A 23,994-nucleotide genomic window follows, 5' to 3' on the forward strand; every position below is an offset into this window, starting at 1 on the left:
GTTAGCTGACTAAAAAAATGGACAATTATTTTTACCTTTAATTTAAAAATAAAAAAATATGTGAATGTAACAGATATTAATATTATAAATAAATAGAGTAAATAATTAACAAAATAAAATTTTTAAAAAATGCACTTACTAATTTTAAAATTTTTTAAATGCGCATTTTTTTTTAATTAATTTTATTAATTATTTATTCTATTAATAGTTTTAAATTTGTCTGATGTCTGCTACATTCGCACTCATAATAAAAAATGATCCCGAAATTAGTAGACAATTAAAAATTTTTCAAGTTTTTTTTTTAAATACTTTTTTATTTGTTATTTTTCGTTTTTAAAAAAATTCAAAAATAATTAAACGTCGGTTAATTTCAAAAAACGTTTCCTATAATTAAAAAATTATTTATTAAACTGATGAATTTTTGCAATTAATAATTTAATTTCTAATAATTTCCAATTTATTTTATCATTTAATGATTTCTTATCAGCTAGACCTAGATTATTTTTTATCAACCTACTGCTTGTTTTGATTCGTTACAAATTTCCGCAACTTTATTGTGAGAATTGCCAGGGATCTCGTAGCTGAGTGAGGCAGAGGGTAAAATAAAATCTAGAAATTTCTAGAGCAAAAAAAAGTAAATAAAATAAAAACAAAAGTACCAGCGAACATAAAAATAATCGATTGATTTCGAGTGAATCGTATCATTGGAGGGTTTTGCGCCGGCGTTGAAAAATAATAAGCAGCGTTGCAGCGATTCGCTGGTTTTAATCACGTGATCGTTTTATCGGAAGTTACGTCACGAACGGTAAACTCTAGGTAGCTGGTCGCTTCCTTCTTCTCAGTGCCTGTTAGCCATTGTCGACTCTGTCCACCGGGTTACTGGAGTAAGTGCTCCTACATTTTTTTAAATTTAAATTCATTTCCCAGAACTTTTCTGCTTTAAAACTATCTCTGAATCATTTCCAATCCTGACATTTCTCATTACCGATATTTCAATTATAAAATATTTATTTTATTCGGTAATTATAAGTCTTTATTCTGCTGTTCCCAGGTTTGATAGACGAAAGCTGACATCGTACGTTAGATAAAAAAAGAGGGATAGCTGAGTGAAGAGAAAGTTACTTAAATTTGAAATAAAACAATAAGCTGTACAAAATGTATAGCAACGGTTACACACAACAAACTTCGTAAGTATAATTGTCAATTTATTATTTTAAATATTTTTATAAATTTACAAGTTCTACAGTCTGTAAAAAAAGTCTTGATCGAGTCCATCATGGCCGGCCGTAGAAGTTTCTCGTCAAGTCGTGAACTAACCGGCCATTTTGTGAATTTCTCTTGTCGCAACTAACATTTGGTGGCGAATTAATCCTCTTAAATAAACAATTATCATTTAATTTATAATTATATTGAGTTAAATTTGAAATTTATTAAGCGACTATAATTTATTCGTGTAATTTACATCGAAGTAGCCTTGACTTAAATATACTCGGCACACAGAACGATTGTCTTTGTAATATAAAAGTTTCAGGCCCAGAGGAAACAGGGACTATGGCAACAGGGGTGTAGGAGGAGGAACTTATTGGAATAGTCAACAACAAAATCCAAATAAATTCAACAACATGAATAATAATCCAAATAAAAATAAACAGCAACAACAGCAGCAACAACAGCAATTGAATCAACAGAATCAGAAGAAAGCACCTGGTGATTTACTGAAGAAACCTGACTGGGACATGGACGCACTCCCGGCCATTACTAAAAATCTTTATGTACCTCATCCAAATATCAGAAGCCGTTCACCCGATGACGTCAACAAGTATCATGCGGGAAAAGAAATAACAGTGAAGGGAAACAATACTCCATTGCCGATTCAAGCTTTTGAAGAAAGTAATTTCCCTGAGTATGTAATGCAAGAAATCTGCAAACAAGGGTTCCAAGAACCGACGGCTATTCAAGCTCAAGGCTGGCCCATTGCTCTCAGTGGAAGGGACATGGTTGGTATCGCCCAAACAGGATCGGGAAAAACATTAGCGGTAAGTGTCCTAAGTAAATAAAATTAAATGTCAGTTCAGTGACTAATCATGGTATTTTTTGCTATGTTTAGTATATTCTCCCAGCAACTGTCCACATCAACCACCAACCTCGATTGACTCGTGGTGAAGGTCCAATTGTCTTGGTGTTGGCACCTACGCGTGAACTGGCTCAGCAAATTCAATCAGTAGCACGGGACTTTGGTTCATCATCATGCATCCGTAATACTTGTATATTCGGTGGCTCACCAAAAGGACCACAGGCACGGGATCTGGAGCGTGGAGTTGAAATCTGCATCGCCACACCTGGACGTCTAATTGATTTTCTGGAAAAAGGTACCACCAATCTAAAAAGATGTACTTATTTGGTATTGGATGAGGCCGACCGTATGTTAGACATGGGATTCGAGCCCCAGATCCGTAAAATAATCGAACAAATCAGACCCGACAGACAGGTTCTCATGTGGTCAGCGACTTGGCCTAAAGAAGTTCAAGCTCTCGCTGAAGACTTTCTTTCTGATTACATTCAAATAAACATCGGTTCCCTCACTCTTGCTGCCAATCACAACATCCGTCAGATTATTGAGATTTGCCAAGAACACGAGAAGGAGTCTAAATTAACAAATTTGTTGCGTGAAATTGGCTGTGAAAGAGGAAATAAAACTATAATATTTGTCGAGACAAAGAAAAAAGTTGATGACATTACGAAAGCAATAAAGCGCGAAGGTTGGTCAGCAATAGCCATTCACGGTGATAAGTCTCAGCCAGAACGTGATTTCGTTTTGTCTGAATTCAGAACCGGGAAAACCGCAATTCTTGTGGCGACTGATGTAGCAGCTCGTGGTCTTGATGTCGAAGATGTCAAGTACGTCGTAAACTTTGATTATCCAAACAGCTCTGAAGATTACATCCATCGAATTGGAAGAACGGGACGTTGCCAAAGTGCTGGTACAGCATACGCATACTTTACACCAAACAATGCTCGTCAAGCTAAAGAATTGATATCAGTACTTGAGGAAGCTGGCCAAGTAATAAACCCTCAATTGTCTGAAATGGCAAATGCACAACGTGGTCAATTTGGCAAGAACCGCCAACGCTGGAATCCAGCCCGTTCCTCACCCAACAACAACCCCAACTCCAGCCCGAGAGGTAACGTCAGTCCCACTTCAAGCGGCACTTGGTCCAACAACCAACAGACCAACATGTACCACCAACAACAGCAGCAACAACACAATTCCTACGACCGACAAAACATGCATCGTCAGCAAAACGGATATGTGTCTCGTCAGCAGAATAATTACCAAAACGGCTACAGCCAACACCAGCAACAGCAGCAGCCACAACAACAACAACAACATCAACGTCAATCAAATTCCGGTTACCAACAAAACGGATACCACCAATCTGGTAACAACACGTCGCCAAATTACCAGGGCGCCCAAAACGGAGGACAGAGATATCAACCACGACCAGCATATCAGAACAACCGTAACATGAATCCCCAACGTCAACAAAATGCATACGCTGGAAACCAAAATGGCCAGAATGTATATTCAATTCCACCACCGTATCTAATGCCATCAACCGGTCACACTGATTCTGGAATACAGAGTTTAGTTAGCAACAAGTTCTTCCAGACAAACAGACCACCACCTACTGCCAACGCGTGTGCATACCAATCAATGGGATACGGTCAGTTCCAAGCAGTCTCACCTTACGGGTACACTTACCCACCAACACCCGTACAGCAATGATTCTCCAATCTAAGAGGTAAATTTATCCAAGTTTCCGTCAAGTAAGGATCAATTATTATCGTCAATTGCGTTATAATATTATAAAAATACGCTTTGACAAATTTATTATTATTATTTTTTTTTTCTGTTTTCTTCATAAATCACCAAACGGGCTTTTTAATATTAATTCAATATATTTCCTTCGTCTAATATCTACAATAATCTTAATGATTTTATTTTAATATCTATATATAAATATATGAATATCTAATGCTAATAACAATAATATTAATAATTTTTTTGGTTGTTTGGTTACATTGTTGGTACTTTTCTGGAATGGTGCTCATTGGCGATTACCTTTTAGCCTTCGGTAATAACTATTTAATAACTTAAATCAAAGTTAACACATGACAAGTTATCCAGTGAATAAATTTATTATTAAAGTATTTATTGTCTGAGGCCTACATGTTAAATTTCACGTTAATTAATTATTAAATAATCATTTATTTTTCTCTGGTAATTTTACACGTATTTATTATTTTAAAAAGTACAATTCATCCCAATACGCGAGGATGATTTAATGAAATAATAAAATTTAAATTTAAAATAATAATAGTAATATTAATAAATGCGCCAATAATTTAAGGCACATTCCAGTCGAGTCTTGACTTTGAATGATAGCTCGATAGCGGTGGTATGATTATAATAATTATAATAATTACATTAATATATATATTAATCGTAAAAAAAAACAAATATTTGGCAAATGACCACGAGTGTAGTTTTTATTGATGGTCATTAAGAATATCCTAATTATATTATATTATATATTATATTGATAAATAGTAATCTCTTTGCGGTAATAATGTAAAACTATTATCTGTATGCTTTTCTGAAATGCACGAAACGTATAGAAGGGGGGTGGGTTAGGATTAATGATTTATAATGTTTATTTATAACTTTGCGTATATGCTGAAGACATTCTATTAAAAAAAGTAATTAAAAAAAAAAAAGAATAAGAAGCGTAAGAAAAGAAATAAGGCCTTTTGCATAAAAATTAAGCTCTGCGTCCAATAAAATAAACCAGTGGGATTTTAGATATTAATAAATCTCTTTCTTCGAGACTGATAGATAATACGTCTCGATCAAACGTCTTTCAATGTCTTTAAATCGGTTGATAAGCACGATTGACTTTTATCAAATAAATAAAAAATGATAAGTGAGAAGGGCGCGTAGTTGCATGGCTGTAAAGCTCGGTACCTTATTTTTGTATTAAATAATAATGAATATAAAACAAAGTAATAAAAATAATTTGTTGTTAGACCAACGAATTATAAATATAAAGAGTATGTTTGATATTTATGCAACTGGCCACCAAAAGCTCCCAATTTGCACGCCCTCGTGCAGGCACTTGCAGGCTGTGGCTGCCAATTGTAAACCCAATTGTACCTGTTTTAGTTGACGCGTCTAAAAAATTTAATAAGTGTAAAGATTTAAAAGAAAAAAAAACAAAGGATTGATAAATTGTTTTTTTTTTTTTCTTATTGTTTATTATGTCATCATTTACGTTTAGTTGTTTTATTACTACTCTGTGAGTCTAGGTTGTTTGTAATGTATCATTATTCTGTTAAATAAGTCGCATAAAAATACTGTATTAATATCTACATATACTGCGAGGCTAACAAGCGTCAAACGCTATTTTTAATGGCTCGTGTATAGGGCAGTTCCTTTTTCAGTCCAAGGCGACTATTAGCCGAGTACTGAGTTTTTTAATTAATTAATATATAAATATATTTATATATATATAAATTAATAACAAACAAATGAGGATAAGAAACTGATGGTTTATCATAACGAGGATCCCTGCGACCAATAATTAAACAAAATTATTTACATATTATTATTAAAATGATTATTATTATTATCAATGCGATCCTTCATTACAATCAAGCGTCTGATCGATAACTTATTGATTGTTGATTGTCTTTTTATTTAAGCTACGTTCTGTTATTGTGTAGTTTATGTCAGGCCATTTATTAGTCTCTATAATATTATAATTATAAATATATAACTTCTATACTATTATTAATTAGTTATTATTATTGTTATTGTTATTATTACTTTTAGTTAAAAGTGGTCTTGAATATTTCAACGCACAGGTCAATGTCGACACGTTGAGTCACATTTGTATTAATTATTATTAGTAATTATCAATTATTGATAATTGTCATTTTAATCTGAACAAAAAGTATTCAATTGTAATTGTCGTATTTTTTACTTAATTTCAATTTTAGTTTCCTTTTTTTTTTCGTACATGACAATCGACAGGCGCTGATAAAGTTATTAAAAATAACAATAATAATAATGGAGGATAATAAATAGAGTGAGTGAAAAAAAAAATAATAAAAGTAAATAAGAGAAAGTTTACAAATCGCAGTAATAAATGTAGGAGGCTGCCGTACATTAGCGTATTCTCTCTGTCGAATTTCTGATGGCACTGAATAGTTTTTTTACTTTAGCGAAGAAAAAAAAAATAAAAATAAAGTGATTGAATTATTAAAAATAATTATAATAACAATGATGATATCAAAGTTTTTTATAAGTAATATTAATTAGTAATTTAATAATAATAAATAAAAAAAAATGTCAGTTGGATATCGATGGAGAGTTTGCGCGTAGCTCTGTGATATGTAAAATGTAGCGCACAGAAAATTTAAAAAATTCTGATGTGCGACATGGTTATAATAGGGAAACGTATCTCATCAATTTTATATATGTGGTATACCATATCATGTTATCTCGATGGGGAATTTGCTGTCGACTGGTAAAAAATAAACCATACAAACAGAAAAAACTATAATTAATTGAATAATTAATTAATTAAATGATAATTAACACAGAAGTAAACGAACATTTAAAATATTATAAAAATAAATTAAGGCAGTTTATGAGTCTCCCAATAAAAATTGGTACTTTATAAATAAACCAATTATTATTAAAGTTATTTTAAAATAAATAAAAGAAAAAAATAAACAAAATAATTATGCGTTCTAAATAAGTGATGATGAGTAACTGAGAGCGCGAACGTGAGAGAGAAAGAGAGAACGAGGATTAGAGCGAGCGAAATAATTAAAAAACAAATCAACTTATAACAAAAATAGTTAATAGAATAAACGGGGCAACGACAAGACCTCTGCTAACTGATATTTTCTGAGTACTCCGACTGTGTTAGGTATATTAAGAATAGCAAATAATTATTTTTTCAAAAGTTATTGAGTAAAAAACACTAATGAGATGTTTTTAATAAAAAAAAAAATAAATAATTAAAAAAAAAAAGACAAAATGAAAATACAAAAATTTAAAACGGCAGATCGTACGTGTTAACATGGTTTTAAAAACACCACGCACACGAAATACTTAGTGATTGCTTGTTAGAAAAAATAATTAACAAAATATTATACGATTTAAAACAAACGTGTCGCTAACTGTTGAGAAAGATAGGCGTACTTGCAACATTTTTTAACGCTTAGTATTTTATACAGTTATAAATCGTGATTGCCATTTATTATTATAGTTCATTTTCTTTTTAATTAATTAATTAATTAATAAAACGTTTATTATAAATAATAATTAAATCTCACTGTGCCAAGCGTAACTCGTTGGGACATTTTAAAGAACGGAGTCATTTTCTTTTTTTTTTTTTTGTTATTAACTTTCATCAAAAATTTATGAGTGCATGTAGCAGACAGACAAATTTAAAATCATTAATAGAGTAAATAATTAAATTATAATTTTTAAATAAGTGCATTTTTTAAATTATTTACTCTATTTATTTAAAATTAAAAATTTTTCTGTCTGTTACATTACATTCATAAAAATTTATTTTATTTTTATTTTAATTTTTCGCGTTTTTAACAATCGCCATTTTGGTAATTTATCATACGCGTTAATATCGCGTGCGCCTCAGTATATAATGCGGTATTACCTTTGTTTTATAAATAATTATAAATAATAATGCTGATCTAATTATAATAAAAATAAAAATAAATTTGATGATTAACTAAAAGAAGAAATAATTAAAAAAAAAAGAAGAAATATATTAAATAAACTCGAGTACCTTAAATTATAACGCTGAGCGCTGTGATATCGCGTTTATAAACGTTTCTTATTAATTATAATAATTGTAATAATAAAACGTGAGTGTGCATAAATAACTTGTAATATTTAAAGAAATAATAAGATAATTATCTCCTTTATACAAGACTGATCTTTCGCCACGTTATAACAATTAACAAATTGTATAGGCAATTGCGATACACGTTTGTATAACTGTCGATACATATATATGTTTGTATATTATTAAAAAAGATAAAAATGAAAAAAAAAGAAATGATAAATAAATAACTAATAAAAAAAACTATTAATTAATTGCAAAGCATTCTTTGTATTACGAAGCCGTCCGTGAGTTTAAATTTTAAAAATATTTATAAATACGGCTAAAATTATTAATTTATTATTTGTATTCGTTTATATAAAAATACTCTTCCAATTAAATTTATATATTTAAATCTCCGTTCTCATATTTCTTTTTTTATTTTTATTTTTAAATGAATAACTTTCAAAGTATTAATAATTAAATTATTAATGTATCGAATACAAAGAAAAATTGACTATAATTATTATTAAATATTTAATTGCTTAATAATTAACACCTACCTTTCTCGAGAATGTGACACGCCGGTTATTTTATATTTATAAATATATATAATGTAACTATTTATTCATTTATGGAATTTTAAATCCATTATTAATGCTCCAGCATCTCGTTATCAGTAAATCGCGATTTATTTAATTAATCTAATTGATTTATTAATTAATTAGTATTATTTTTACTAACAAATAATTAAATAAATTTACAGTGTAAAAAAAAAAAATTTTAAATGAAATTTTTTTTTTTCTATTAAAGTATTTTCAATATTTTCATAGATAAAACTCATCGAAACTCTAGTCAAAATCATTTATTACACTATTATTATTACTATTATTATTATTATCACATACAAGTATCTCAATGTGTGCATATTTATTTATTTCCTCAAAATTCAATGGAATTAAATGGATAATTTTTTTTAAAAAAATATTTATTCTAAATAAAGGAAAATTAAAAAAAAAAAAATAATAATTAAAAATAAATTATATGAATTTAATCAGGCGAATTTAGCAGGCTTGTATATGTTTTATATTTGATACTAGTTTGTGATATATATTTAAATAAAACGAGAGTACCAAGAAGCCGTTCCCTGGTCGTTAGCCGAATGTTTATTCCGATCGAGTTAGTTATTGCATTAAAATAATTCAATGAATTTAAAATATTTAAAAATGGATTGTAAGAATAAATAAGCAGGGGGCAGATAATTAAATAAATTAACAAAAAAAAAATAATCATTTATTTTCTGTCCATGACATTGTAAGAGAATAACGTGATATATAAATGTATGGTATAACGGTCTTACTGCTTCATTCAGTCCTTAAGACGTTAATGAATAAAAATAAAACTAAAAATTTGAGGTAGGGAAAAAAAAAATAAATTTTTAAATTAATGAAGGAGCACCCAGTGTAGTCGTCATCGCCTTCGATATAATTTTTTTAACTTGATAATAAAGAAAAAAAGAAAATATTAAATATTTAAAGAAAAGAAATTTAAATTAAGGGAGACAACTCGTTAATTGCAAAGTCCTCATAAAAGTAAAATAAAAATAATAATAATTTTGAATTATTGATAATTAAATTAACACACTGTAAGTAATTAAAATATTGCTCTACATTCAGATTCTCTTCTGTAGGTTTCACTAAAGTGCATTTCTTGTATGTTATACAGTATTATGATAGAAAATAAAATAATAAAAACATATTGCAATTGTATTTATATAAATGCTTTATTTATTTCCTTTTCATCAACTCCTTGTATATTTCCTGTGAGTCTGCATCTGGCAGATGTGAGAAAAATATTAGTTTATAAATTAACAATTAAAAAGAAATAAACATGACACTGATGTCTCATAATTTTTTGAATTCAAAACGATAATTCATAAAAGTGAAAAATTGTGCACATAAAAAACTTATAAAAATTTTTTTGTGCAAATTCAAAAAAATTTTACTTTACAACTAGCTCATATAAATTTAAAAAATATCATGTCTGCTACATTCAGTATCATAATTATTCGAGTCTTGATACAAAGTAAGGTCATTTTTTATTGATATGATTTTTTATTTAAAAAAAAAGTAAAAAAATTATTCCTAGTAATGATGTGTCATTTATTTATAAAAACTTGAAAACTATGTTTGCTGATTTCAATCTCATGATTCTTTAATTATTTATATTCTGGAAAAATCTAGAATTTTCTAAAATACCGGAAAGCTTTAGAATGTTTTAGAATTTTCCAGAATATTCTAGACGATTTGCGAATTATATAGAATATTCTGTTAAATTTATTTACGGACACAACTAAAAAATATTCGTATTCAAATATTTAAAAGTCAAGAAATTTCTCATTGAAATTTCTAGAATTTTCTAAACTAATAATTACCTGGAATTCGAAATTATAGAAAGTATTTAATAAATAAAAACAAAATTAGAAAATCAATAGTAAGTTCTTTAATTTTTTATTAAATTTCGCGCATGCGTATTCGGCACCACCTGACTCCAGTGGTACTTGATTTCCAATTTATTTCTAAAATAGAAAATAAAAAAAAGAAAAATTACTGACGTCAATTATTAAAAATAAATTTTAAATATTAATTGAATTTTTTTACCGTAAAATAAAAGTTTAGTCTATAAAAAGAAAAGAAAAGGTGATAAATAAAATAAACAAAGAAGTGACCCGAAGGCTAACGCAAAAATCAATACTCGATGCGCGAACGAGAACGAGTTTAAAATTATCTGCGCATGCTCAGCAGCTAAATTTGTGTTTTGCGCAGAGAAGAATCTCCCACTCCGCAGCATAAATTAAATCATTTCCGGCATCTCCAGGCATCGTTCTTTCCGTCCCTAACAGCGGCACGGGTAAGTTGTGTTCCTCGTTTATTCATTTTTAAATAAATTCATTGTCCATTTTTGTACCATCCATACAATCCAAGTATTCCATTCAATCATCAACTAATACTTTTATTGTTTTTTATTATAGAGATCTTTGCTGCTTCTGTAACATCTTACAACAACAACAATTTAACATCTTTCTTTTGGGACAGTAAAGCATTACAACCCAATTCAATATGTAAGTTTATGTTTTTTATATTATTAATATTACTATCAAAAAATACTTATTTTTAAATTATTTATAATGCAATTCTGTAGTTGCAAAGTAATTTAAAAAATATATATTTATATAACATCGTGTTGCGTCGCGTTCTCGTCTGTTCGATTGTCGGCGGCCATTACGTGAACGCATCATTATTTCCTAGGCCTCATTATTGTATATCTTATAAATAATAATTATTTTTGCGGCCTCTCATTTTGGCATGCCTCTGTCCCGCACTTCGACAGAGCATGAATGCTTGTGGGAGGTAGAGAAAATGCGCGAGCTATGCCTTCGGTGTCCACACACTTTGTCTGGATCCGTCTCTCAATGTTCGCAACAATTGACTCCATTAAATTTTTTTTTTTTTATTAAATTTGATTGCAATGACCTTGGTCGAAAAAATCAATATAAATTTGATGTGCACGCAGCTGCATAATATATGAGATGCAGCGAATGATAGAAATAAATTTATTTGTCCAGGACTTACAGTGGTGGATCATCTGGTGGATACCGCAATGGCGGATCAGGAAAAGGAGGAGCTGGCCAACGTGGAAGTGCACCATCGCGCAACGGCTTTGGAGGCGGTGGGGGTGCTGGAGGTAATAGATTTGGTGGTAACCGCGGAGGTAGCAACGGAGCATCCGGTGGACGCTTCGGTGGCAACAATCGCGCTAACAACAATAATCCTAAGACAGCTGGCAATAGTTTAAAGAAACCCAACTGGGATTATGAAAATTTGAAGCCTTTCAAAAAAGATTTTTACATTCCACATTTAAATGTCTCCAAGCGTAACTACAATGAAATTGATTCCTTCAGACAAGAGAAAGAAATTACTCTTAAAGGAGAGAAGATTCCACACCCAATTCAAACTTTTGACGAGGGTAACTTCCCAGATTACGTGATGGAGGGAATAAAGAAACAAGGCTTCACTGAGCCAACCGCAATTCAATCTCAAGGTTGGCCAATCGCGATGTCCGGTCGTAACATGGTCGGTATTGCACAAACAGGATCTGGAAAAACTTTAGGCTACATTTTACCTGCTATTGTACACATAAACAACCAACAACCTCTGAACCGTGGTGATGGTCCAATCGCCCTAGTACTTGCTCCCACGAGAGAACTGGCCCAGCAAATCCAGACTGTAGCCAACGACTTTGGTTCTCTATCTTACGTCAGAAACACATGTATTTTCGGTGGAGCACCCAAAGGCGCACAAGCGCGTGACTTGGAACGCGGTGTCGAGATCGTCATTGCAACACCTGGAAGACTTATTGATTTCCTCGAACGCGGCACAACCAATCTGCGCAGGTGCACCTACTTGGTACTCGATGAAGCTGATCGTATGTTGGACATGGGTTTCGAACCCCAAATAAGAAAAATAATTGAACAGATCCGCCCAGACAGACAAGTACTTATGTGGTCCGCCACTTGGCCAAAGGAAGTTAGAATGCTAGCTGAAGAATATCTCGTAGATTACACCCAATTGAACATTGGATCTCTTTCATTGTCAGCGAACCATAACATCTTGCAAATCGTTGATGTATGTCAAGAGCACGAGAAAGAGGCAAAGTAAGTTTCATTATTTTCGATTTTAAAATATCTATCTTGATTTATTTTACATGATGAATTTAACTTATGAAGTGACGTGATTTTAGACAATTATTTTTACCTCTGAGAAGATCTGATTATTTTTAAATAAATTCATTTTTTATTTTGAAAATTATTTGAATGAAACTTTTGCTGATTAAATTTTTAATTTTGTTTACAGATTGGGAACATTACTCCAAGAAATTGGTAACGTTAATGACGATGGCGGAAAAACTATAATATTTGTGGAGACTAAGAAAAAAGTTGAAAATATCACAAGAAATATCAGACGATACGGCTGGCCCGCTGTATGTATGCATGGAGACAAATCTCAACAAGAACGTGATTATGTTCTTAGAGGTAATTATTTAAATAAATTAATTTATGTAGATAATTTTATTCAACTTTATTAACTTGTATGGTATTTTTATTTTTTACAGAGTTCAGAAACAAAAAGGGCTCGATTCTTGTAGCAACAGACGTTGCTGCCCGTGGACTTGGTAAGATTTTAGTCTGGCTCAATTTAAAACGCGCCGTGTTTTTGAATTATTTATTTTCATCCCGCGGTGGGTGGGCTCGTAACATTATCAGTCTATTAAATTCAATTTCTTGACTAAAAATTTAATAAATAATTTATCATGACATTAAATTAAAATAAAACAAAGTGGAAAACATTAAGCGGGTGGGTGGCGATGTAGCACAGACTGGTTATATGAAGTTGATGCCTGCTCATGGAGTTGATTTAAGAGTTGTGACGTATGAGGCGCCGCAAGGTGTTTCAGGATTAATTTTTCGTGTCAAATGCTTCGACTTGTTCATTATCAAAGTATTACTAACATACTTTTTTTTTTTTTTTTTTTAAACAAATTCAATAGGAAATTTTCTTCCAGGATTTGATTTAAATTTAAAAACAAAATTTCAGTAAATGAACATTTTTAATTAACACCAATTAGTAATCCCAAGTGTAAGTTGGGGGGGGAGTTGGATTCAAAACTAAATCAGTGTCGAAGGATAAGAAACGAAGAAGCGGGGAAATAGAAACTAAGTGTGGGCATCTTGTAATTTATTTTAATCAGTCTGGTTGTCTTTTGTTTCAGAGGCACATAATGCACAGATTCTGTTGAGTGTGCGATGAACGAAAAATCTAAACTAAATATTTATTTGAATAAATAAAAGAAAAATATATGATAAAAGTCATTATCAGAACCATGGCTCACTCAATGTCTGTGCTCTTTTTATTAAGAACTATATACTAAAGTGATATATAGAGAATATGTACATGCGCATAACGCGTTCGTTTTATAAAACATGTACTTATTAATGTGCCTCTGTGTACGGCCTGTGTACCACGCAACTATATAGTGGTGCGCGGGTATTGTCGCGCTGGTTGGCTGAAAGGGATATTTAAATGGCTATTGGTTAGCACGCACACGCCGTTAATAGATCAATATTATCAGCCGGTGCGAGACAACAATCTATTGATTTTGCTACTATCGCTATTTGTGAGAATATATAGGAGTGTCAATCTGAACTTGCATTTAACTGTTGTACAACGCCGAGGAAGTATACTTTAGCGCTTACATCGAATGCAATGTTCAGCAATGATATGGTTTGTACTCTTTAAATATCAGCTACCATTTCATACAAATCATTTAATCACTCTTATTTATTTTTATTTTTTTTTACTCTCATTATTAACAGACATAGTAATATTTACTTGGAAACAATCAGCTTTTTTTTATTATTATTTTTTTTTAACACTTTGCCCACTAGCTAGATTTGAATCTCTACACTTCATTTCTGCTTATTATTCAAAACAAACAAATGTTTATTATAAGTTTATATCAAAAGTTAAACTTCTAACATGGTTTAATTTTAGTTTAAAAGTATATTGTATTTGCTAACGTTATTAATTGTTGGGGTGTAGATGTCGATGATGTTAAGTATGTGATCAACTTCGACTATCCATCTTCGTCGGAAGATTACATTCACAGAATCGGTAGAACAGGACGATCACAATCTACCGGAACAAGTTACGCTTTCTTCACACCACAAAACAGCCGACAAGCTAAAGATTTAATAAACGTACTCAAAGAAGCTAACCAGGTCATTAACCCCAAGCTAACAGAGCTTGCTGTTAAGACTGGAGGACATGGAGGCGGCTATGGACAAAGAAGTAAATTATTTTTCATATTTATTATGTTATTGGAAACAATTATTGAAATTTGATGTCTGATATTAATTTGAAATTTATTATTTTTCTTCAGATCGTTGGGGATACGGTGGTGGACGTGGAGGCGGACGGGAAAACACTTTCTCCGGAGTACACAAGAGATTCGAAGACAGAAGCAACAACTACAACAACTACAGTTGATTTGATAATAACTAAATAAAATGATCGGAACGTTAACCAGAATATAAATGCGTGGAGATTTCATTCGTCATATTCGAGAATTTAATTTCAAGTCTAAAGTCAATTGGTCATCTTCCCGCATTGGTTACAATGCGTTCACGGTCAACCTTTTTTTAATATTTAAATTTTTTTCTATTTATATAAAATAATTAGTTCGTTCACTTCGCCAGACGATGGCAATAAATAAAAAATAAAGTTCAAATTTAGAGGTGGTGCGTTTATCTCACTTTTTTTTTTTATTTTTATTTAATACTAAAAACAAATTATGACGTTTGTTTTTACTCAGAACTTTGTTACAAATAACTATTTTCGAAACATAAGAACTGTTTGGTTTCATTTAGTTTGATACTTTTAAATATATTAAAGATACTTCAGTATTCATTCCAAATTAATGGGATGGCTTAATGATCCATATGATCATTAATTATCTTCTTTTGTTATTAAAGTGTATTCAATTATAATAATAAGAGTGGCGAAAGTAAAAATAAAATATATATCAGATAAAATATCACTTAAACATTAACAATCAATGTAGATTTTATTTACCTTCAATAAATAATCCGCTTGACCTCAAAGTACCAGTCAACTTTTTATTTATTTATATTTTTCCTTAACAATTTACTAAGGTGGAAATCTCACTTTTGGGCATTTTATTCTTTATTTTAATTTGAAGTTGCTAACAATTTTTCACTTGTTCAATAACAAGTGTCTTAGGAAACATTCAAAAATTATCATTGCGTATTTTACAAATTTATTTAAATTCTTCAAGTAGCCACAAAACAGAACCTCTGCCCTATCAATATTTTGTTTATTAAAAATTAATTTATTGAAAACGACTCACCTGTCAATCGTAGTAAAATTTTATTAATAAATTGAAAAAAAAAGAACGTTGCAATTTCACTGAGATATAGAATTTTTTTAAAATTGCAGTTGACATCAATTAGGAGTTGAACGAAATTTTGAAAATAAATTTTAGCTTAAAAATTTCGAATTATAAAAATCACGTGAAGACTTATGAGTGTGCACTTCCATTAGGACTACGATTATTGATCAAACAATTTTGAAACATGGACGCACCGATAAAGCGGACAATTTTTGAACTGATTAAAAGTAATGACGATAATTTGATATTTAAATTAATTATATTTGCTAAAATAACTTCACCTGAAGCAGTACTTGACTTATTTACCAACACAATAAAAAAATATCCACCTGATGTAATCACAGGCTTATTACTCATGAATTCAAAATACATTTTATGTTTAATTGAATCTATGGAAAATATCATCTACGAATTTTCTTTAAGTCTTTTAAATAACGATCGATCAAAGAACTTAGAAGTAAGTAGACATTTTCCAATTCACTTCGGCGACACTGGTCGATTTTTTTCTCAGTGGTATTCGAAAGAAATCTCTTGGAGCAAATTATCAGCAGGAAATTCAGCAGATGATTTTGAGAATTTCAAAAAAATTTATAAGAATGCCATTGAAAATATTTATAAGTTCTACTGGGAACTAAAGTCCGCAGATGTAAGTATATAATTACATAGATGTTATAATTATTAATTGTGATACTTGCATTAGGTTCTGGAAGAACAATTAGAGTTTTTATCTAGAGAAGGAAGTGTCCATCTTCCAAGTATTGATACCATGGAATTATTGATAAGTAATTCATGGGGTTGCGATTTGAAGAAATTAGTTGACAATTATTATGGTAATTTAGAACCTGAAGAAGATGAAGTCTGGCCTGTTCAGAAGATTCAAACTCCATCATTTGATGATTTTCATAATCGTTCCAATAAATTATAATTTTTTAATCTGCTTTATTAAATTTAGATAATTTTAAATTATTTATTTTTTTTGTAATTTTTACATACTTGAAAAAATAAACAAAAGTAAACATGTATATATATATATATATATATATATATATATATATATATATATATGTACTTATGTGTGTGTAAATTACATAAAAGAATGAGAATGTCATAGATGCGCAATTGAAAGTTGTTACGAAATTATTTTCAAATAAATAAATAAATGTCATTTGATTTTCATATAATGAATGAAAAGTGAGTTAATTTTCCAGTGTTAAATATAAAAATATAAAATTTCTAAATGTCTTATAAATAAATATGAACATAAATAGTGTTTTGAGGTTAAGAATATATTTTTTATTTTAATTTAATTCTAAACAATAATTAGAAAATATTCAAAAAAATTTTAGCGGGAATAAAAATGGATTCAAATAAAAATCACGCTATCGCTGGTGCTATCAGTGGATTTATGACAAGACTGATATGTCAACCACTGGATGTCATAAAAATAAGATTTCAGGTACCAAAATAAAGCATCAATTATTATTATTATTATTTATAATACTAGAAATTAATAAGAAATTATTCCTTAGTTACAAGTCGAGCCGATATCTCGTAGACATGTAAGTAAATATCAGTCACTATTCCAAGCAACGTCAACGATTATCCATGAGGAAGGTCTTCTAGCTCTATGGAAAGGTCATGTACCTGCTCAATTTTTGTCAATAACTTATGGGATGGCTCAGGTAAAAGTCTCTCGTCTCTCCCTAAGCAAAGACAGTAATTGAGCAGACAAGTTATTTATTTAACAGTTTTACAGTTACAATAAACTGATGGAGCTGATGACAAATACAAGAATAAGTAACTGGCAGTTCTCAATGAATTTTATTGCTGGTGCAACGGCTGGTAGTATTGCAACAATTGCTTCATTTCCCTTTGATATCGCAAGAACTAGATTAGTCGCGCAATCTTCCAACCACAAGATTTACACCGGGTTATTTAATTGTTACGCGTATGTATTTTTAAATAATTAAAAATATTAATAACAACAATAAAAATAATTTAAAATATTTTTAATTAGGACAATTTTAAAGAATGAGTCAGTGAGAACTTTATTTCGTGGACTTTCACTAACTTTATTGCAAATAGCTCCACATACTGGACTACAATTTCTCTTTTATAATATATCAACAAAGTTATACAAAAGATTAAAGCCTGATACCGATACAACAGTTACCAATTCATTGGTATCTGGTAGTATCGCTGGATTGCTGTCAAAAACTGCGATATATCCAATGGATTTGGCGCGCAAACGCTTGCAGATCCAAGGATTCGAACACGGCAGAGTTGGGTTCGGTAAATTTTTCCAGTGCGGTGGTTTGATTGATTGTTTTGTTCGTATTGTCAAAGAAGAAGGCGTACTTGGTTTATTCAAAGGATTACTTCCTAGTCAAGTGAAAGCCACCGCAACAAGTTCTTTACATTTTACATTTTATGAACAAGCTCTACAACTACTGAGATTTGTACATTAATTTATTAATATATTCATACATATATGTATAATAATTTATATAATTTAAATCAAAAGTTAATTATAATATTAGTTATATAAATCGACTAGACGATAATTTTTTTATCGGTAATGTAAATAATTAGCCATCGTTTTAAACCAACGAGCGTTTGAACGAATTGACAGACAAACGATGGCATTTTATATAAATATATGTGTGTATTTATTATTGACATTAAATTTTAAATAATTATTTGTATTTAGATTAGATAATTATCCCCAACTAACAGTGTAACCCATAGAAATCATGAGAGTTTCTTTGATAGCAGGATGAAGCTCATGCTCGATGTATTTAGTCAGAGCTTCGCTGGCTCCTCGCAGAAAAACGTCTTCCATTTCCCGGGCGACATTCTCCTTGGACTGCCAATCGACTCCATAAGGATAATCGTTCATAAAAAAATTATGGAATTTACTTTCGTGGGAGTTATCAAAGTTGTCATCCAGTGGATCCGCTGAAATATTAGACCGCCTTTTACGTTTATCATCCGGGGACTTTGTAATCCAAAATGTTTTTTTAGTTGGCGCGAAATCAAACCGCGAGTAGCCAAGTCGCGAAGCGGAACTTTCGTTGGCAATAACAACGTCTTCTTCTTTCGTCAAGTGGTCAACGATATCTTCACGACGTGGTTCAGCAACGTCATCATAATCATGATGATGATGATGATTATTATGATCATGATGAAGAAGATTATGATGATGACTGGAAGTTGTCAATGCCGCGGGCTTGTCATGTCGTTTTATCTGTCTGTCCACGCGGTTGGTTGGATGACAGCCGTAGGCATAAATTGAGGCGAACCTCGGCTCCAAAAAATTTGACTCTGTACGAATTCTCATTTGTCCACGTGCGCGGGCTATTGGGCTCGTAAAAAATTCAACACCAGCTCGTTTCAATCGTAAACTCATCCGACAGGATTCACCCATGCTTGATGATGGTGGTGATGAATGTCGCTGGCTTGGTATTAGTGACACTAATCCTGACACTGATAAATCATTGAACATTACACGACTTTTCAGTGAATTATTGCTCGGCTCATATTGACATTTATCGACTCTAGCCCACGTGCCATCGCGATTATTTCCCGAACTTGGTACCTGCAAAATAATTATTTTTATGATACTAAAGTTAAATTTAAAAAAAAAAATATTTAAAAAAATTGCGCATATAGTTCTTTTAATTTTCTACATGTGCATTTTTTTAGTTTTTTCTTTTTTTTTTTTTAGTTTTTTTTTTTTTTCTTTTTATTTTGAAATTAAACTTGAAAAAAAAAATTTGAAAATTTTTAACTCTGCTAACTTCAGGAAGAAAAAAATAAATGAATAAAAGACATACCTTTACCGAAACACGTGTGACAGTCATCTCAAGTGGAGCTGACGTAAGCTTTCGTTGATAAACAACAGTATTGTCATCATCATCATGACGATTCCTTCGCGTTGACTCCCGTTGCATAGCATCCAGAGCACGTTCAAGTCTTCCACCGCATCCATCCCAGCTCAGCGTAAAACCCGGCACGTGCGACAGCCCTAGCAGCACTATCACCACCAGTCTCTTCTCCATACTTATCATCGTGTAAAAAAAATATTATAAAAACTCAGCACTTTTAAATAATGTCAGACCTCTATCCGAGTGTCACATATCTGCTTAGCTTGGCAATGCTGACTGAAATGAAAAATAATAGTTGACAAAGCTGATATATAAAAAAATATGTACGGTCCCAGAAGTTTTTGAAAGAGTAATCAGCTATATTTTTAGTATCCTGTAGAAAACTTTGTTATTAATTCACTCACTCACGTACTGCAAAACAGAGCATGAATGCCGTCGTCGTCACCGTCTCCGTCTAATGAATCACGGCGTGTTTGAGCACAGTGACACTTGTCGCCGGTGAAATTTTATATTTCATTGTAATTATCATCAGTAATAGTCATAATAATTGTGTTTATATTACATTAAGTAATTTTATAAAATTAGAAATCCTCTTTACTCAATTCTCAAACAATAAAACGTAAAGTAAATTATTTTTCTTCAACAATATTTTAAATTAAACTTTTTACTTACTCTTTATTTTATTAAATTAAAGCCGTAAGATTTAAATAACAATTTTTTTTTTTAAATAACAGTCGCTGGATATTATAATATTTATGTGTAATATAAATATATATGAGAAGATAAGAGATGAACGGTACTTGCACCTTATAGGTCCGGTAGAACTGACAGCAATGAAAGTAGATGCCAGAGCGTTCGTTCCTTTCTTTTCTCTAGACGCGGTAGATATTCGGCGAAGACATTTTAATGCTGGGACGGCAAATCTAGAACGCCAGTATATCTGGGATGGAACCGATCGCTCTTACTATTCTTATATATTACTTTTTTTTCTTTTTATATTCTTCCTTTTATATTTCTTAAACTTATCAATTTAACTTTTGCTAGATACTTTGGCTCACTTGGAACATTATTACTTCCAGCTTGTGTAATATCCTTCTTTTCACAGGCCAGGATCTGCAATCCACAATAATATCAGTTTCTTCATACGCATACTGCCTGTAAACAAACAGCCACCATGCTCGATCAAACCCATATATATATAGTGCTATAATGATATATAACAATCTATTGTTCTCTGTACGATGTAATGAAGGAGATTTAATGCATGCGGATTTAATAATTTTGAATGAGATTGGTAACGCGCATGTCAAACTTCTCACGTTGTCAGGAGCTTGTTATTTTTTTATCTTTTTATTTTGGAAATTATTGTCAACCTTTTTCAGCAAAGGTACTTTTTTATTTTCTACATGTGCATATATTTAGTTTTTTTTTTTTTTAATTGATTTCTTAAAAAAAAAATTCAAAACTTGTTAATTATTTCCGAATTTATGAGTATGAATATAACTGACAAGTGGGAATTTTTTAAATTTTTGAATAAATAAGTGAAATGTAAGTAAAATATTAATTTAAAAAATGCGTTTTTGAATCAACGACAAATCAGCTCGCGCATTTTTTAAAAATTTCATTATTTTTATTTATTTATTTAAAATTTATAAATTATCTCATGTCTGCTACATTCACATTCAGGATCATTAGTTAATGATACTGAAGTTAGCCGATAAAAAATATTTAAAAAATTGTACCTATAGTTTTTTTAATTTTCTGAATATGCATATTTTTAGTTTTTGTAATTAATTTGTTAAAAAAGAATCAGAAAATTGTTAATTGTTTACTAATTCCAAGATCGTTTTAATTATATTCAAATACTTGATTATTTAGTAGAAGATGAATAGAAAAATAGAAGAAGAACAGTCACCTTTTTTGGTGCCGTCAAATGTCCAGTTGTTTGGATTTTATCAGTGGAATGAAGCAAAGAGACGGAATAAGAAGGGTGGTAAAAGTGTGACTAAATGTGTCAAGAAATATCCTGTGATAAAAGAAAAAGAAACTTCAATTGTTACACCAACGGCTATTACTGACGTCGATCCTGGTTACTTCACTGATCTTGCCGGTCGTCCAATCCGCGAAAAGTTCTCAAGGCGCAAATATGTCGAGCAAGTTAACCGAGTACTCAAGACAAGACTCGTCGCTGGGTACAATCGGGATCATTGCATTAGGATTGACCAGCAGTTTGATGAGGAAAGTAAAAGATTTAGCGACATTGAGGTACTTGGCTATAAATATTTTTAAAAAAATTTTTATTGGCTGCAGAGAAGTTACAATATTTATGAATGTTATTGTTTATTTTTGTTTTTGAGGATCGTTATCGCGAGTACAGTAACGCCTTTGAAAAATATTTGTCCAACGACCATGAAGCTAGTATGAAAGTGTTGGAAGAAGCTGATCAGGAAGCTCGAAATAGCAGCAAGATGATTTCAAAACGGGACCGATTGTTTAAAGAATTTGGACAAGTCAGATTGGAAGTGTATCAGTGGCGGGAAATGTGGCGTGATGCCAAAATGTGTCATGATTTTATCCGAAAAGTTTTTTCACCACCTCAACTTAAAGCTGCTACTGCTACTGCCGTTGCTGATGATTCTGTTTGTAAAGAAGATGAAAAATCAGATAATTATGAAAGTGAGTCAATTGTTTATGAAGAACCAGCTGCTAAGTCATCTCTCGAGTGTCTCATAGGTAATTTTTCAGCTTATAATTTTTTTAAGATTGATTGGTTCTGGGTTTTGAGATTAAAAAATTTAAAAGGACAATTTAATAATCAGAGTCATTCGAGGAAGAGATCAGCGATAGTAATCTTGGCTCCGGAGACATAACTGTAGAGGATCCTCTGGAATTGTCACGAATTTTTTCTGAAATAGAATCACGAAATCTCGACGCGCTTATTCATCTAGAATCTCTGGCCAAACCCATGGAAGAGATGACGACAGATGTTGCCAAAACAGAAGAACTTATAAAAAAAGAAATTGGAATTATTGAAGACAATATCAAAGAGCTCGAGGTCTGTTATCAAACCAATGCTGAGTCATACTTTTACTTGATAAAATATTTAAATTTACTTATCGTTAGTATTTAAATAAATAAAATTGTAATGAAATTTAAACTTCTAGTCTTTGATCGAAGCTTGCGAACAAAGAGCCGCTAATCTGAAGGCTTACGCGGATTATCTTCTTCAGCAAGTATTCCGAGAACTTGTATGCTCGGAATCAGTTCTCTATCTCCAAGTTTTTATTGAAGATACGTACGAAAGCTGCGTGGGACCGAATCACGCAAAGTTGGACGGGTTCACTATGATGCAGACGATAGAAAAGATTTACGAGAGTCTCAATATGACTTTGGACAATTTACCAGCAGACATTGTCAGGCAGTGCGAGAAAGAAGGATTTACTCAAGAGATTAAAATAATGCGAGAAGCTGAGGATGCTGCTCAAAAGGTATCTGTTTACTTAAAATAATAAAATCATTTTATTTATCTTAAAAAATACTTTCTCTTTTTTTTTCAGTTCAATCTTATGCATCGACTGCTCGCTGCACTGGAGCGAATAATGGAACCTCCTGAATTTAATTTAAAAACTAAATCTACAGATAAAGATGATGATAAATCATCCAAGCATGATAGCAGAACGAAGTCATCGGTATTAACACCGCCAACATCATCTCGATCTTCTCTTATTGCAAGACAAAAAAATTTACAACTAAAGCAGCTAACAATGCCCAGAAAATCTCGGGGATTTTTTTCAGATGATAAATCTCTCGATAGCGAAATCCAAGATCTTACTTTCGAATTAAAAAAACTCGCTGAAGAAAAAAAAATACCAGAGGATTCTCTGCCTTCGGGTGCAAGACGAGACTGTCGTGATTTAATTTAATAATTCTTATCATTGCTCTCTTTTATATAAATTATGTATTTACATGTACACATTTTTTCCATATAAGAGTTGTCTTTAAGAAAAACGTATAATTTATAGCGTGGGATGTAGGGAAAAGGAAATGTCTTGCATCACGCAACATGCGTAGGCGCGCAATGTTCCGGTAGAAACAACTTATCGCCTATTTATAAAAAATGTCATCAATAATTTTCCACTCGACTTGTAAAATTTATCAGT

At 31.2% G+C, this 23,994-nt stretch overlaps 6 protein-coding genes and 1 long non-coding RNA gene across 12 annotated transcripts; 5 read left to right on the forward strand and 2 right to left on the reverse strand.

The window, feature by feature from the left end:
* Window positions 1-778: 778 nt before the first annotated feature.
* LOC103576561 (uncharacterized) lies at window positions 779-9,688 on the forward strand. Of its 2 annotated transcripts, none has more exons than XM_008556836.3 (4): window positions 779-884; window positions 1,052-1,187; window positions 1,526-2,036; window positions 2,108-9,688. In XM_008556836.3, the coding sequence occupies exons 2-4, from the start codon at window positions 1,156-1,158 to the stop codon at window positions 3,785-3,787; spliced, it is 2,223 nt and encodes a 740-aa protein (XP_008555058.1). In that variant the 5' UTR covers window positions 779-884; window positions 1,052-1,155; the 3' UTR covers window positions 3,788-9,688. The 2 variants fall into 2 exon arrangements, with proteins under 2 accessions (XP_008555058.1, XP_008555059.1); XM_008556837.3 differs by having other exon boundaries at window positions 1,532-2,036.
* On the reverse strand, window positions 8,347-10,654 carry LOC128667469 (uncharacterized). Its single transcript, XR_008403434.1, has 2 exons — window positions 10,580-10,654; window positions 8,347-10,497 (listed from the first exon to the last, which is right to left on the reverse strand). It is a non-coding gene; the product is annotated as an uncharacterized LOC128667469 (long non-coding RNA).
* Window positions 10,655-10,738: 84 nt separating this feature from the next.
* Window positions 10,739-15,270, forward strand: LOC103576563 (ATP-dependent RNA helicase p62). Of its 2 annotated transcripts, none has more exons than XR_549374.2 (7): window positions 10,739-10,829; window positions 10,951-11,040; window positions 11,545-12,633; window positions 12,833-13,011; window positions 13,092-13,151; window positions 13,749-14,260; window positions 14,579-14,669. XR_549374.2 is itself a non-coding variant. In XM_008556838.3 (7 exons), coding segments are annotated over exons 2-7 (1,686 nt in total). In that variant the 5' UTR covers window positions 10,739-10,829; window positions 10,951-11,038; the 3' UTR covers window positions 15,026-15,270. The 2 variants fall into 2 exon arrangements, 1 of the variants encoding a protein (XP_008555060.1); XM_008556838.3 differs by lacking the exon at window positions 13,749-14,260 and adding an exon at window positions 14,919-15,270 and having other exon boundaries at window positions 14,579-14,827.
* An 804-nt stretch (window positions 15,271-16,074) lies between these two features.
* LOC106693478 (uncharacterized) lies at window positions 16,075-16,879 on the forward strand. The gene is made up of 2 exons (XM_014441295.2): window positions 16,075-16,593; window positions 16,648-16,879. Exons 1-2 carry the CDS (start codon window positions 16,132-16,134, stop codon window positions 16,870-16,872), a joined length of 687 nt encoding a protein of 228 aa, XP_014296781.1. The 5' UTR covers window positions 16,075-16,131; the 3' UTR covers window positions 16,873-16,879.
* Window positions 16,880-17,034: 155 nt separating this feature from the next.
* LOC103576564 (mitochondrial thiamine pyrophosphate carrier) lies at window positions 17,035-18,652 on the forward strand. Of its 2 annotated transcripts, none has more exons than XM_008556839.1 (5): window positions 17,035-17,138; window positions 17,294-17,403; window positions 17,477-17,629; window positions 17,696-17,895; window positions 17,965-18,652. In XM_008556839.1, exons 1-5 carry the CDS (start codon window positions 17,132-17,134, stop codon window positions 18,413-18,415), a joined length of 921 nt encoding a protein of 306 aa, XP_008555061.1. In that variant the 5' UTR covers window positions 17,035-17,131; the 3' UTR covers window positions 18,416-18,652. The 2 variants fall into 2 exon arrangements, with proteins under 2 accessions (XP_008555061.1, XP_053593318.1); XM_053737343.1 differs by lacking the exon at window positions 17,035-17,138 and adding an exon at window positions 17,162-17,224.
* A 5-nt stretch (window positions 18,653-18,657) lies between these two features.
* On the reverse strand, window positions 18,658-20,680 carry LOC103576565 (uncharacterized). 3 transcript variants are annotated; one of them, XM_053737342.1, is made up of 3 exons: window positions 20,507-20,680; window positions 19,784-20,110; window positions 18,658-19,545 (listed from the first exon to the last, which is right to left on the reverse strand). In XM_053737342.1, exons 2-3 carry the CDS (start codon window positions 20,015-20,017, stop codon window positions 18,667-18,669), a joined length of 1,113 nt encoding a protein of 370 aa, XP_053593317.1. In that variant the 5' UTR covers window positions 20,018-20,110; window positions 20,507-20,680; the 3' UTR covers window positions 18,658-18,666. The 3 variants fall into 3 exon arrangements, with proteins under 3 accessions (XP_053593317.1, XP_008555065.1, XP_008555064.1); XM_008556843.2 differs by lacking the exon at window positions 20,507-20,680 and adding an exon at window positions 20,239-20,456; XM_008556842.2 differs by lacking the exon at window positions 20,507-20,680 and having other exon boundaries at window positions 19,784-20,456.
* A 460-nt stretch (window positions 20,681-21,140) lies between these two features.
* On the forward strand, window positions 21,141-23,972 carry LOC103576566 (uncharacterized). The gene is made up of 6 exons (XM_008556844.3): window positions 21,141-21,221; window positions 21,713-22,099; window positions 22,192-22,567; window positions 22,654-22,889; window positions 22,999-23,322; window positions 23,392-23,972. The coding sequence occupies exons 2-6, from the start codon at window positions 21,719-21,721 to the stop codon at window positions 23,755-23,757; spliced, it is 1,683 nt and encodes a 560-aa protein (XP_008555066.1). The 5' UTR covers window positions 21,141-21,221; window positions 21,713-21,718; the 3' UTR covers window positions 23,758-23,972.
* Window positions 23,973-23,994: the final 22 nt, after the last annotated feature.

The sequence above is a fragment of the Microplitis demolitor genome, chromosome 3 (assembly GCF_026212275.2).
Source record: "Microplitis demolitor isolate Queensland-Clemson2020A chromosome 3, iyMicDemo2.1a, whole genome shotgun sequence".
Taxonomy (NCBI): domain Eukaryota; kingdom Metazoa; phylum Arthropoda; class Insecta; order Hymenoptera; family Braconidae; genus Microplitis; species Microplitis demolitor.